A 12731-nucleotide genomic window follows, 5' to 3' on the forward strand; every position below is an offset into this window, starting at 1 on the left:
ATGGACTGAGCGCCATCGTGACAGAGTGGTTGCTATGGAGAAGGACCATTGCAGACCGGTTGTCATTAAGACAGCAGGTTGGCATAATAGTGACATGGTTTCTAGGACGACGACACAATTTCCTTGAAGATAGACGGGTTGCCATGGAGACAGGCTGGCTGTTAAGAATAAGCTATGGTTGTAATGGTGCCAAAGTGGTTGCCATGGAATTTTACCAGTTGTTATAGCAACAGACTAGTGGCCATGGTTGCCACCATGAAAGAAGTGGTTGCCATAGAGATGGCGCAGTTGCCTTAGAGGCAGCTTGGTTGCCATACTGGATCAGAGGTTTCCATGGTGATATTTCGATTTCAATGGAGATGGACCGATTATCATGGAAACCAACTCATTTCTATTGTAACAGAAGCGATAACCATGGAGATAAACTGGTTGCCATGGTGACAGATGGGTTGCCACAGAGACTGCACAGTTGCCATGGTTACAATACAGTTGCCATGGAGATTCATTGGTTGCCTTGGTGACTGAACGGTTGCCATGGTGACAGAGCGGTTGGTACGGTACATGAGCACATGCCATGTTGACAGAGCTGTTGCCATGGAGAGAGCAGTTGCCGTGGAAGCCCTAGTTGAAGAAAAGCTTGGCACTGTAGACAGAGTTTTTTATGGAAACGGATTACCTGCCATTGGAGAGAGTCTGATTGAGATGGAGACTGAAAGAGGGAAAGGTTGCCATGAACACCGAGCAGTTGCCATGTGGTTGCCATGGGAGATGCAGTGGTTGCTATCGACACCAAGCGGTTGCAAGGAAACAATGTGGTTGCCATGGTGACAGATTGGTTGGCATTGGAGACAGAGCGGTTGCCATGGTAATGGATTGGTTGCTATGGTAGACAGAAAGGTTACCTTGGGAAAAATGGTGGTTGACATGGAGACAGAGCAGTCACCATCAGGGACGAAAAGTCTGCAATGGAAGACGGACATTTTTCCATAGCAACTAAGTGCTTGTCATGGTGACAGTGGTTGCCATGGAGCAGTTTTCATGTGAAACTATGTGGCTGGTATGTGAGACTAAGCAGTTGCCATGGGAAATGGGCTGGTTGCCATGAAAATGGAATGGTTGCCATGGGGATGGAGCAATCGTCATGAAAAATGTGTGGTTGCCATAGAGATACGGTGGTTCCCCTGGAAATGGAATGGTTGTCATAGAGATGGAGTGGTTGCCAGAGTGGAGATAAAGTAATTATCATAAAGTGGTTGCAGTAGAGCCGGAACGCTCAAAATGGATGTGGAATGATCGCTGTGGAGACAGAATGGTTGTTATGGAAACCAAATAGTTGTCTACTGGCGTATTGGTTGCAATAGAAACACAATTGCCCCCAATGCTGGAGAAATAAAGGGGACACAATATGTGGGTGGGGGGGGGGGGGGGTGAGAGGGACCACAGATTGCCTTTAACCCCTAGGCGCACCAGCACGTTATAGTATGTCCCGGCGGCTAGATAAATAGCGCACCAGGACGCACTATAACGTCCTGCTTCTGGCACTGGCTCACGAACGGAACCGGCACCAGAAGCAGTGGCTGTCAGCTGTCTATCACAGCTGACACCGAGCTGTAACACCCGCAATCGGAGCTGACTCAGATCGTGGGTGTTAACCCCTTACACGCCGCGGTCAAGCATGACCGCGGCGTGCAAGGGTGTTTCCGCTATGGATCGGATCCCCCGTGCTGCTTACCGTCGGATCCGATCCACTTCTGGGCAGCCCCGAAGTCTGCCGAGCGCCCCGGGTTGCCTGATCTTCTGAGCAGTCAGACCCCTTCCGGGTCTGACTCTAAGCTGTCTGGGCATGCTCAGAAAGTTCACAATGAAAAAGTATTGTAGAGCAGTGTATTGGACTTGAATCAGAGCATCACTGGTTCAAGTATGGAAAAGTAAAAACATGTAAAAACACTTGACACTACACATTAGAATAAAAAATACATAAAAATATAAGCCCCTAAAAGTCACTTTCCCATAAAAACACTTAATAAAGTATAAAAACAAAAAAACCCACATATTTGGTATTGCTGTGTCCATAACAATCTGTTTAATAAAACAGAATCGTTAGTGGACCCGCGCGGTAAATGCCGGAGAAAAAAAACGTTCCAAAAAAAGATGATTTTTAATTAATATCTTTTAAAATAAGCCCACTAAAAAGAACAACTCTTCTCGCAAAAAATAAACCAGATTTGTCAGCCAAAAAATAAAAAAGTTCTGCATATGAAAAGATGGTGATGCTAAAATGAAAAAGATTTTCTCCAAATTAGTTTTTATTCAGTACAATTGAATAAAATACACAAAATCCCCACATATTTGGTATCGCTGCGTCCGTAGTGATCTGCATAATAAAACAGAATCGTTATTAGATCCGCAAAGCGAACCCTGTGAAAAAAAAAATAAACCCCAAAAATTCTCCAAAAAAGATAATTTTTAATTAATACCCTATAAAAATGCTCTTAAAAGTGATTTAAAAATGTTATGCACTCTAAAATAAGACCACTATTTCATTTCCTCCACCAACAAAGAGTTAATAAAATCTCACCAAAATTATGTACCAGAAAAGTGCATCTCATGTGGCAAAAGAAATAAGCCCCTATAGGTCCACATTAAAAAAAAGAAAAAAAGTATAGCCTGTACAATGTGACATAGCAAATCTGCTCTGGATGGCGCCTCCTTCCCTTCTATGCCCGGCCGTGCGCCCATACAGCAGGTTACCACCACACATGGGGTATCGGTGTACTCGGGAGGAATTGGGTATCAAACTTTGTGGAGCTTTTTTTCATTTAATCCATTGTAAATGTTTAATTTTCCACCCAAAATGAATGTATTGTGAAAAAATATTACAATTTGCAGACTGCACCTCCATTTTGTTTTAACCCCTATAAAACACCTAAAGGGTTAACAAACTTCTTAAAAGTGGTGTTTCATATATTGAGGGGTGTAGTTTCCATAATGGGGTAGTTTATGAGTCTCGCTATTATTTAGGCCTCTCAGTGTCAATTAGAAGTTGAGCAGGTCCATCTAAATACACATTTTTACAAAAAAATGTGGAAAATGATACCTAAATTCTAAGCCTCATAACATTCTAATAAAATATGTGGAATCTTAAAAAACCATGGCAACATAAAGCAGACATTTGGGAAATGTAAGTTATGAATTTATTTGGGTGCTATGACTATCTGCATCAAAAGTAGAGAATTTAGAATGTTGAAAGAGTTTTTCCAAATTTTGTTTTTTTTCATAACTAAACACAAAAGATTTCATCCAAATTTTTAAACTAATTTGAAGTACAATGTGTCACGAGAAAACAATCTCAAAATCCCCTGGATATCTCATAGCGTTTCAAAGCTATAACCACTTATAGTGACACAGGGCAGATCTGAAAAATGGGGCCGCGTCCTTTAGGCCAAATGAGGCTGAGTCCCGTAGGGGTTCATAAAAAGTCCTACCCTACACTGGACTTTAAAGAGGACCTGTCAAACTGCCCCCCCCCCCAAAAGACCTCCACCAAATATGGCCCCCATAATCCTCCCCCAGCCCCTTTCTAACAATGATATATTTTTTTTAAATTTAAGTTGGCAATGTCAGTTTTAATAGATCCGACCTCTTACCAAATAAGAGGTCGTATCTTCGTATCCTGTCCCCTGGCAGTCGGCCGTATTCAAGAGGAGGCCGGCCGACACTCCCCCTCCACGCCCCTGTCAGCAATGATCTGTAAAAAAACCCCACATATACGTATATAAATGGTTTCCCGTGTGTATATCGGCAATGTACCCATCATGGCTTTTAGAAAACTTTCATACATGAAATGTGTCCACCTACATGTGATGACATCTCATGTACTGTATTTACAGAACTTATTGCAAACATATGTTTAAAAAAATCCAAGTCCACAGTAATTTCTTACATGTTTATTTTTATTTAAAGAACTTTAGAAAATTGAATTTCCTTGAAAATGCTTGGATATAAGGAAGAATAATACAGAATATATAACACATAACTGGATCTTTATGCTGTACAAGCATTTGTCTATTGCACCTCGGGAACCTTAGCACTGACAAATGATACCTAGGGGGTCACGAGTTTAGGCTGGTACTCACCTGCTTGGGCGCAGCAGCCAACAGATGAGTGTTGTTTGAATGGAATACATTATAGCCTCTTATAGGCGGCACAAGTATTGACCAAACAAAGCGGCACGTTCAGGTAGAAGGATGAATTACTGTATGCTTTTAAGCTAAGGCCACACTGCAACTTTGTTATTGACTCCTGTTGCATGATTAATGATCATATCTTCACTAATGTATATTTCTCCTACCCCATGGACATTGTGACTGTGACCTATACAACATACAGCACTGCAGTTGCCATTCACTCACATTAGTAAAGTTGTGCCATGAACATTTTTGGTTGCGCTATAGGAGTCACAGCTACTGCGACTCCAGCTCCAAAGACAAAGATGAAATATATTTCACTCATATCCACTACAATCCTGCCAAAGAAATCATTTGTCACCTACCATAAAGGTATGTCTATTTCTAATGACTGCAACAGGTATGCCTACATAGGCGTTCATTCACCAGATGAACATTTAATCAACCATTAACCTTCTTCTATGATACAATATGCTTGACCGCCTTACCAGAGCACCTCTTGTAGTATCTTGTGCTTTATTATGATGAAAATGTAAATCCTATAGGTTCTCTCTGCTTAGAACAGCAGGATATAGTGAGGGCAATGTTCAGATCTAGTGGTTTTACTATATCTATTAAACAAGTCTTCTCCTTAGAGAAATTTCACATTCAACATCTCTTATGGGGTAAAAGATGCTACATTTTACATTCAGTGCAGTAGATCCTACATGTCCACTTTGCAGAACCTAGAAGACTGACCTGTGCATAGAAATATATGGACCCAGGAAAGTATGAAGTGCAAACAGTCTGGACCCGGACTTTAATCACATATAAGGTGCCCATCCCAAATACATCTGGCTGAGAAGGTTTTCATCTGTTGCTTCTTGGATCAGATAGTGGACATGTCCTTCTATGGAGAGGGGAAGGCCTTTCACACGGTTCCTTGTTTTAATCACACCCTGAAGACGCTGATCGATCTCAAGCACATGGGTTTTAGCCTAAGAAAGGACACAATAAAACAACATGGGAGTAGATCAGTGCCATGGAGTAGAGCATTTGCTGTGGAATTATAACCCTTAGTATATGGGGATGTATGATGGGTTTAGCCGAGTGGCTGATGGATCTTGCATCATGATAGATACAGGGCCATAAAATACACAGCCATAAATTAAAGACAATCTTGCGACTGCTATAGCCCTTATATGTCCCGGTAAATACAAGTACTGGCAGTCCCAGACTTACGTACAAGATAGCTTCTATATGCAAGTCGTAAAAGGTATATATTATGTAAAAAATTTTACAAAAATGCTTTTGGTCCATGTGACTCTTTGATTTTGAAATCTTTGGGTTGACAAGGGAACAAGGATTACCATATAGACTCAAGTATAAGCCCTATAAAAAGCGACTATAAAAAACCAAAAAGAAAAGGAAGCCCAATTTGGTACACAGTATACCACCGCAGCTCCCAACCAAAATCCAATCTATAACCCAAAAGAGAGCCGGAAAAAAGCCATCAAAGGAAAATTAAAATTCATAATATATTTTATTAGAGTGATAATACACAAAATACAGAATACCACATAGTAGGGAAGAAAATAGGGGGAAACAGATAGCCCCTGATGAAAATAGGGGCAACCATTGAAAACATAAGCGCCCTAGAGAAACCCCAGAACCTAAAGGTAAATAGTAGTACTACAGACTGAAAGGTCTGATAAATAGTTGTAAGTAATGCAAACGGGAATGTAAACAGAAGAATATATCCTCAATTCAGTCCTATGTGAGGTGGGGACCGGAGGTACCTTCCAGCTCCCACTATGCACATAATCAGTTAAAGCTTACCCGTAAGCATAGTGGTAGGTTCGATGGGGGATCCTAGGAGGCTAATAAACTACAGTTGTGCATAGTGGGAGCCGGAAGGTACCTCCGGTCCCCACCTCACATAGGACTGAATTGAGGATATATTCTTCTGTTTACATTCCCGTTTGCATTACTTACAACTATTTATCAGACCTTTCAGTCTGTAGTACTACTATTTACCTTTAGGTTCTGGGGTTTCTCTAGGGCGCTTATGTTTTCCATGGTTGCCCCCATTTTCATCAGGGGCTATTTGTTTCTCCCTATTTTCTTCCTTACTATGTGGTATTCTGTATTTTGTGTATTATCACTCTAATAAAATATATTATGAATTTTAATTATCCTTTGATGGCTTTTTTCCGGCTCTCTTTTGGGTTATTGACTCGACTATAAGCCTATGGTAGGAAATGCAGTGGTGCCCCCCTTTAAAAGAAATGTCCAGCATGAAATGGCCCTTTCACACAAAATAATAAACTTGGTACTCACCCTCCGACTTGTCTTCTCTGCTCTGGCTTTCTGGCAGTGCAAGCAGAAGCAGGTTTATGCTCTCTGCCCACATGCATACACTATGATGCCACGCCGCGTTACTGGGTGTGCACGCGGGCAGAGAGCATAGACGTGCCTCTGCTTTCATTGCTTGGAAGCCGCAAGATGCAGAGAGAAGATGAGCCGCAAGGAGAAGAGGACGCCGGGGTCCAGCACAAAGGTTTTTTTTCATACATATACACTCGAGTATAAGTGGGGTTTTTTCAGCACAAACATTGTGCTGAAAAACATGGCTTATATTCGAGTATATACTGTAACAATAAAGCTTCTTTGAAGAAACCTCACTGTTGCTCATTGTAGCCTGGGGGAAATTACCAGTATACAGAAAACTTCACCCAAGGTCAAAGTGAGCACAGAGCTCATATGTATGTTGGGTGTTCTTATATCGGGGTCCGTCTGTATAATACAAGCATATCTTTCTATTGAGAACTTAGAATGCAGGTAAATCTTTTACTGATTATGAAATTGAAGGTTATGGCTCAGAACAGCACTACTCCCACCACAAGTACTGCCAGACACCTCCTTTCTATGATATGTAGCATTACCCGCATGCACCATTACTATTACATATACCTGGCCAGGGGCACACTGTAGCAGATCAAATCCCTGTATATTGCAATACAGTGGTATTGCAGTATATGGTAGGAGGAATCAGACCCCTAGGGTTAAAGTACCCTAGGTGGTCTACAAATACAGTAAAAAAAAAAAAAAAAAAACCTTAAAGCTCAAATTGCTCCTTTCCATAGAACCCGTATAAAGAGAAACAAAAGTAAAAAAATAATAAGCATGTTAAATATTGCCATGTCCAGATCTATCAAAATTTGAAATTTGGTTATTCCCAGTGGTGAACTCCGCAATGGAAAATAGTGTGCAAATGTCTGAATCCAACACTTTTTTGCTATTTTGTGACACATAAAAGTGGGAATAAAAAGTGATCAAAAGGTCCCCAAAACAGTAGCAGTGAAAATGTCACCTCTTCCCTCAAAAATTTACACCTTATACAGGTCCATATACAGATTTTATTAGTGTTAGAATATGGAAAAACAAGGAGGGTTTTTTTTGTACAAAATAAAATTTATTAACACCTATCAATGGTGAAAATTACATCCATATGAACTCAGGTCTTCCTGCATCACGTCTTATGTTAGTTTATCAGTAATAAATCCGATATCAAACCATCAACAAGAGACAAAGCCAGGATACATAAACCTACCTTCTCATTGACAACCTCTCCAGTCTCATTGGCTTGAACTTTACTTCCCCCACGAGCAGGTTTACTCCATTCCACCAGAGGATCATGCAGGAATGGCTTCAGTACACTATAGAGCATTGTGGGGCAATTCATACAAAAAACAGCTGATCAGCTTAACCCCATGGTAATCCACATCAAAGCAATAGAGCATTAACATCTTATCTTTTTAATGCTTGGACCACAATAATGTTTAATAAAAGCCAAGCGTAACCAATGCGACTCATTCAGCACATTTTATATTATAGATATACTTATACGCAGAACATTATACTCTCCATGTTATACCCAAACAGATCACCTTGACGTTGCCAACTATACACCCATATCGCTTATAAATGTGGGCCTAAAGTAACGACAAATATTACCACCTTATACTAACTCCATGCAGAGCTGTAAGGCAGCAGAGCTATTCACATTTGTCTTGAGATCGCTGTCTGACTTCTGTCAGACTCTTTGTTATCTTATGGCAGCGCTATTCTCTGCATCCGAATACCAAAATCCTAGAAAGCTTCATTACCATAAATATTGTACTTTGGGGTTTACACTGTGTGCTAATTATATGCATTGATAAAGTTACGTCATTCATGTATCATGTCATTCAAGTATAAAAAGTGGTATGGACTCTCGTGATAGGGATGTAATATTACCACTATACAATGCATTGGTTCGGACTCACCTGGAATATGCTGCACAGTTCTGGGCACCGATCCATAAAAAGGATGCCCTGGAGCTGGAGAGGGTTCAACGTAGAGCCACAAAAATGATAAGGGGTATGGAGGGTCTTGGTTATGAGGAAATATTAAAACTAGATTTTTTTAATTTGAAAAAGAGACGACTACGAGGGGACATGATTAATTTATATAAATATATGAATGGTCCATACAAAAAAATATGGTGGAAAGTTGCTCCAGATTAAATCAAATCAAAAGACGAGGGGGCACTGTCTCCGTCTGGAAAAATCAAGGTTTAATTACAAGAGTTGACAGGGCTTTTTTACAATGAGTACTGTCAATGTGTGGAATAGCCTGCCTCAGGCGCTGGTCACAGCAGGGAGAGCGGAGAGCTTCAAGAAGGGTCTAGATGCCTTTTTACACCTAAATAACATTGACAGTTATGTTATATAGAAATGTTTCCCCAAGTCCCTTTCACATCCAATCCCTTCCCTTCCTAGGTTGAACTTGAGGGACATGTGTTTTGATTTGAACCGTATTAACTATGTAACTACATGAGCAACATAAAAAATAACACATAAAGCACCTTACGAGCCTGCTTATTATTTACCTCATTAGTGGTTCTCTTTGGTCTCTCATTAGCCTCATAGTAACCTCACACGCACGCCGGAAAAGGCCTTCTGTCCCCATTGGTCCCATCCCATTAACCATGTTGTGTGTCAGTCGGAAAGGGACAATTTCTGGAACTTCAAATGTTTCACCCTAAAAATTTAAATATGAGCAAAATATTGAATGTGTTATCATTTTGTTTTACCAAATTAGTTTTGCTATCCCCTATCCACAGCTCAGCTATCTCAAGTGATCCCAATAACTGTCTATGAGAGTGACAACAGAGTGCTGTACTCACACCCATTGTATTAACGGAGCGGCAGGACGCATGCTCAACCTGCTAACCCATCAATTAGTCAGATTGGGACCTCAATTCTCTCAATTACTGATAGATCTCCTATCCTGTCATGCCCAAGAAAAAGAGATGTGCAAATGATCCAGGTAATTATACACTATAATAATACATTTATTAAAATATAGATAACACAATAATTCAATAAAGTTATTCTCTTTTTTTTTTTCTTTTTAATCGATAACAAGCAAACTTAGTATAACCCCTTTAAATGTAAGCTAGAGGGTTGAATAATCGTTTGCCATATTAAGGCTATTATGGGCCCTGTTATAGAGCATTACAAAATGCTATAATATGTTGATATAGGCTTAGCCCATCCTTTAAAACGTATTTGAATATTTTACAGAATCCCCCAGTGAAGCGTGAATGGCTATAAATCTCCACACCAGCAAGATGGCCTTACTTGGTGAAGTCTCCGTAACAAGGCCCTTTCCTGACCCTTGATATTAGCTATCAGAATGCCCTCATCACAAGTTTGGTGATATGATTGGGACAGCTTGCCATGGACGTGTAAGTGAAGTGCTACTGTACTGATTTTTAGAATGCGTTGAGATCAGAGCACTGTTTTTTTTCTTGTAACCCACAGTAGAAAAAAACAAAACAATAGAAATTGAGAGCAATAAACTACATCTGTGCGGCACAGGATTTTCTATATATACTCTTTTACCTTGTTAAAAAGACAGTTGAAATCCACATGGACGGATTCTCCGGTCAGAGAGTCAAACAGGATATTTTCACCGTGACGATCTCCTAGTCCCAAGATGTAACCAACCATTGACATCACAGCTGTGGAGCGGCAATATGCGGACCTGCTGTTATACCTGAACAAAGCAGTGTGTCATCATTAGTAACTACACTGAAATCCCATGAAGCAGCCTAAACCTGCAGTGAAGGGACATCCTCTAAAGGAAGAAGATATGCATAGTACATAGAGAGAGAATGTATAGAAGTCCAGTCTGCACATAAATTACATGTAGTTACATTACATTACATGTAGTTACAAGGAAATACTACTCTTCCGACACCATAATGCAATTATACCCACTTACCAAGATGTAGGATCTGGGAAAGTGCGTAAAAACCATTCATGAAACACAGGTGGGTGCCGAGGCAAAAGAGTCTCTTTAAATATCTTGAGTTTTTCCTGCAGAGGTGCAGACTTTGGGAGCATGCACTGACGTAGCTCCTTCCCTCCCATGTACACTCCTGGGATGGAGAAATTAATGTGGTTAGGATATATATATATATATATACGTACACAGCATGGGTGTACACACATAGTATCCACTTTTGTAAAATGAAACTGGTGGAGTTTACCTTTCTCTTTGTAGAGTTTTATCAGTATATTTCTCAGGCCGGCAGTGTTATTCACCCATTCTATTATTCCACACTCATCATTCAGAGGGATCACAGCATAGGTACGAATATGGAGCTCTCGCCTCCGGGACTCTGCATCCTTCCTCAAACACTGATCAGGGACACAAAATGTTAAGCTCAAATTTCTCCTTTATATTCATGCAATGAATTTTAAAAGCCAGCATCACTCACAAAGCTACCTACCTTATTAATAAGGGAATTAAACTCCATAAGTCTGCAGTCTTTTCGGAGATCGTCTTTAGGTTTACACATCATTATGTAAGATTTGCCATCAGATCCTTTCAGAGTAATCTTTTTGGGTTTTTGGAGTGATGGCAGAATCTCCACCTACAAATATAATAGAACAGCCAGGGGAAACAATAAGGTTGAGATTGAGTTTACCAGCAGGCAGGCTATCCCAGATGCGAATAATGTTAGGCATTGGCCCTGGAGATCTGTGTAACCATTCCTTTGGTACCAGGTGAAAACGCATTTATATTCAAAGATTGCAGATGGAAGCCGGGTCTCTTCCCTTCGATGGCACGCTAGCCCCTTACCATAACATCCGGCATAGACGTGTCAAGTGTTATTTCACTATCATTTCTTCACAATATAGCAACCCCTATTTAGTTGCATTTTTAAATAGTAGTTGGCTATAAGGGGCTGCGGAGCAGAAACTTTTCAGCTTAGCTCTGACCACACATTTTTTATTGTTGATTTAAATAGTGGAAGATACCTGGAGTCCCTTGCATATTTTTAATCTTTTTTCTTCCTTTTACTTTGTACCTTTCCTCAATTTTCTCCGTTCAATATTGGCAATTCTAGAAATATTATGATCCAAAATTGATGTCTCTCGTATAATTGTTTTGTTTTTATTTATAAATAAAATAAATATTTATTCAATAGCACTCTACAGCCATCTGGTGGTATCTATTGATAGGTGTTGTCTATGGACTTATATTGTATAGAGTGATCCCTAATCAGTGTGTCTGGGAGAGGACATTTGTTTGGTGAAAGGATTGCAGATGGCCTTTGTGCACTGTAAGGCATGTCTATATACTTTGTACCGAACAGTTCCACAGCCCCTCTTGTTTGCTGTAGTATTAAACCAGAATCCTGCTACAGCTTTTACATATAGTAGTGGTGAGGGCTGGTGAAGAAGCACAATGCAGAGATCTTACAGCACACAAATGTAAAGAGACTCTCGCAACACTCTGAGGTTAAGCTACAATCCTGGAATATTAATGCATTTTTTCACTGTCATGCTGCTACTTACAACACACACAAATATATGATTAAAGGCAGTCCTCAGGTTATGTACAGGATAGGTTTTGTGGGTTTGTTCTTAAAATGATTTTGTATGTAAGTCGGAACTGTATATTTTATAATTGTAGCTCCAGACAAAATTTTTTTGGTCTCTGTGACAATTGGATTTTAAAATTGTTGAATTGTCATAAGAACCAGGATTAACAATAAAGCTTCATTACAGACACCTGTGATAACTGTTACAGCTGTTTATTGTAGTCTGTGGCTTAAGTACAGTAAATTACCAACATCCAGAGGTCCGTTTGTAACTAGCAGTGGTCTAGGGGTAAATCAGGTGTTCTTAAATAGGGGACCACCTGTATAGGGGTCTCCAGGGTCAATACCTAACACTGTCTGTTAAAACCTATTGATGTTTTCCCTTATGGCTAAACTTCTAAACAAACATTGAAAGACATTTTTGCTTTTGAACAGGATCTGCCTGGGTCCTCCATGTTGCCATAGTGCAGTACACAAAATTGAGTCGAGATGTTGAGCTGGGGGATATTTTGCTTCCTTTGATGTGGTGGGGATTAAGTATTTTCAATTAAAAGGAGGTTTACATAATGCATAAAAAAATGAACATTAAAAATATAAGCCCATCTACACACAATTACTAACAC

At 40.1% G+C, this 12731-nt stretch overlaps 1 protein-coding gene across 1 annotated transcript in view; it reads right to left on the minus strand.

Moving 5' to 3' along the window:
* Nucleotides 1–3932: 3932 nt before the first annotated feature.
* Nucleotides 3933–12731, minus strand: part of ATR (ATR serine/threonine kinase) — a 44507-nt gene continuing 35708 nt past the window's right edge. Inside the window, exons 41-47 of the mRNA XM_072143068.1 lie at nt 11011–11154; nt 10768–10918; nt 10500–10656; nt 10118–10271; nt 9100–9251; nt 7780–7885; nt 3933–5164 (exon numbers count right to left, since the gene is read on the minus strand). Coding sequence (XP_071999169.1) covers nt 4991–5164; nt 7780–7885; nt 9100–9251; nt 10118–10271; nt 10500–10656; nt 10768–10918; nt 11011–11154 — 1038 coding nt within the window. The 3' untranslated portion in view covers nt 3933–4990. The remainder of the gene's footprint in view (nt 5165–7779; nt 7886–9099; nt 9252–10117; nt 10272–10499; nt 10657–10767; nt 10919–11010; nt 11155–12731) is intronic.

The sequence above is a fragment of the Engystomops pustulosus genome, chromosome 3 (genome assembly GCF_040894005.1).
Source record: "Engystomops pustulosus chromosome 3, aEngPut4.maternal, whole genome shotgun sequence".
Classification (NCBI taxonomy): domain Eukaryota; kingdom Metazoa; phylum Chordata; class Amphibia; order Anura; family Leptodactylidae; genus Engystomops; species Engystomops pustulosus.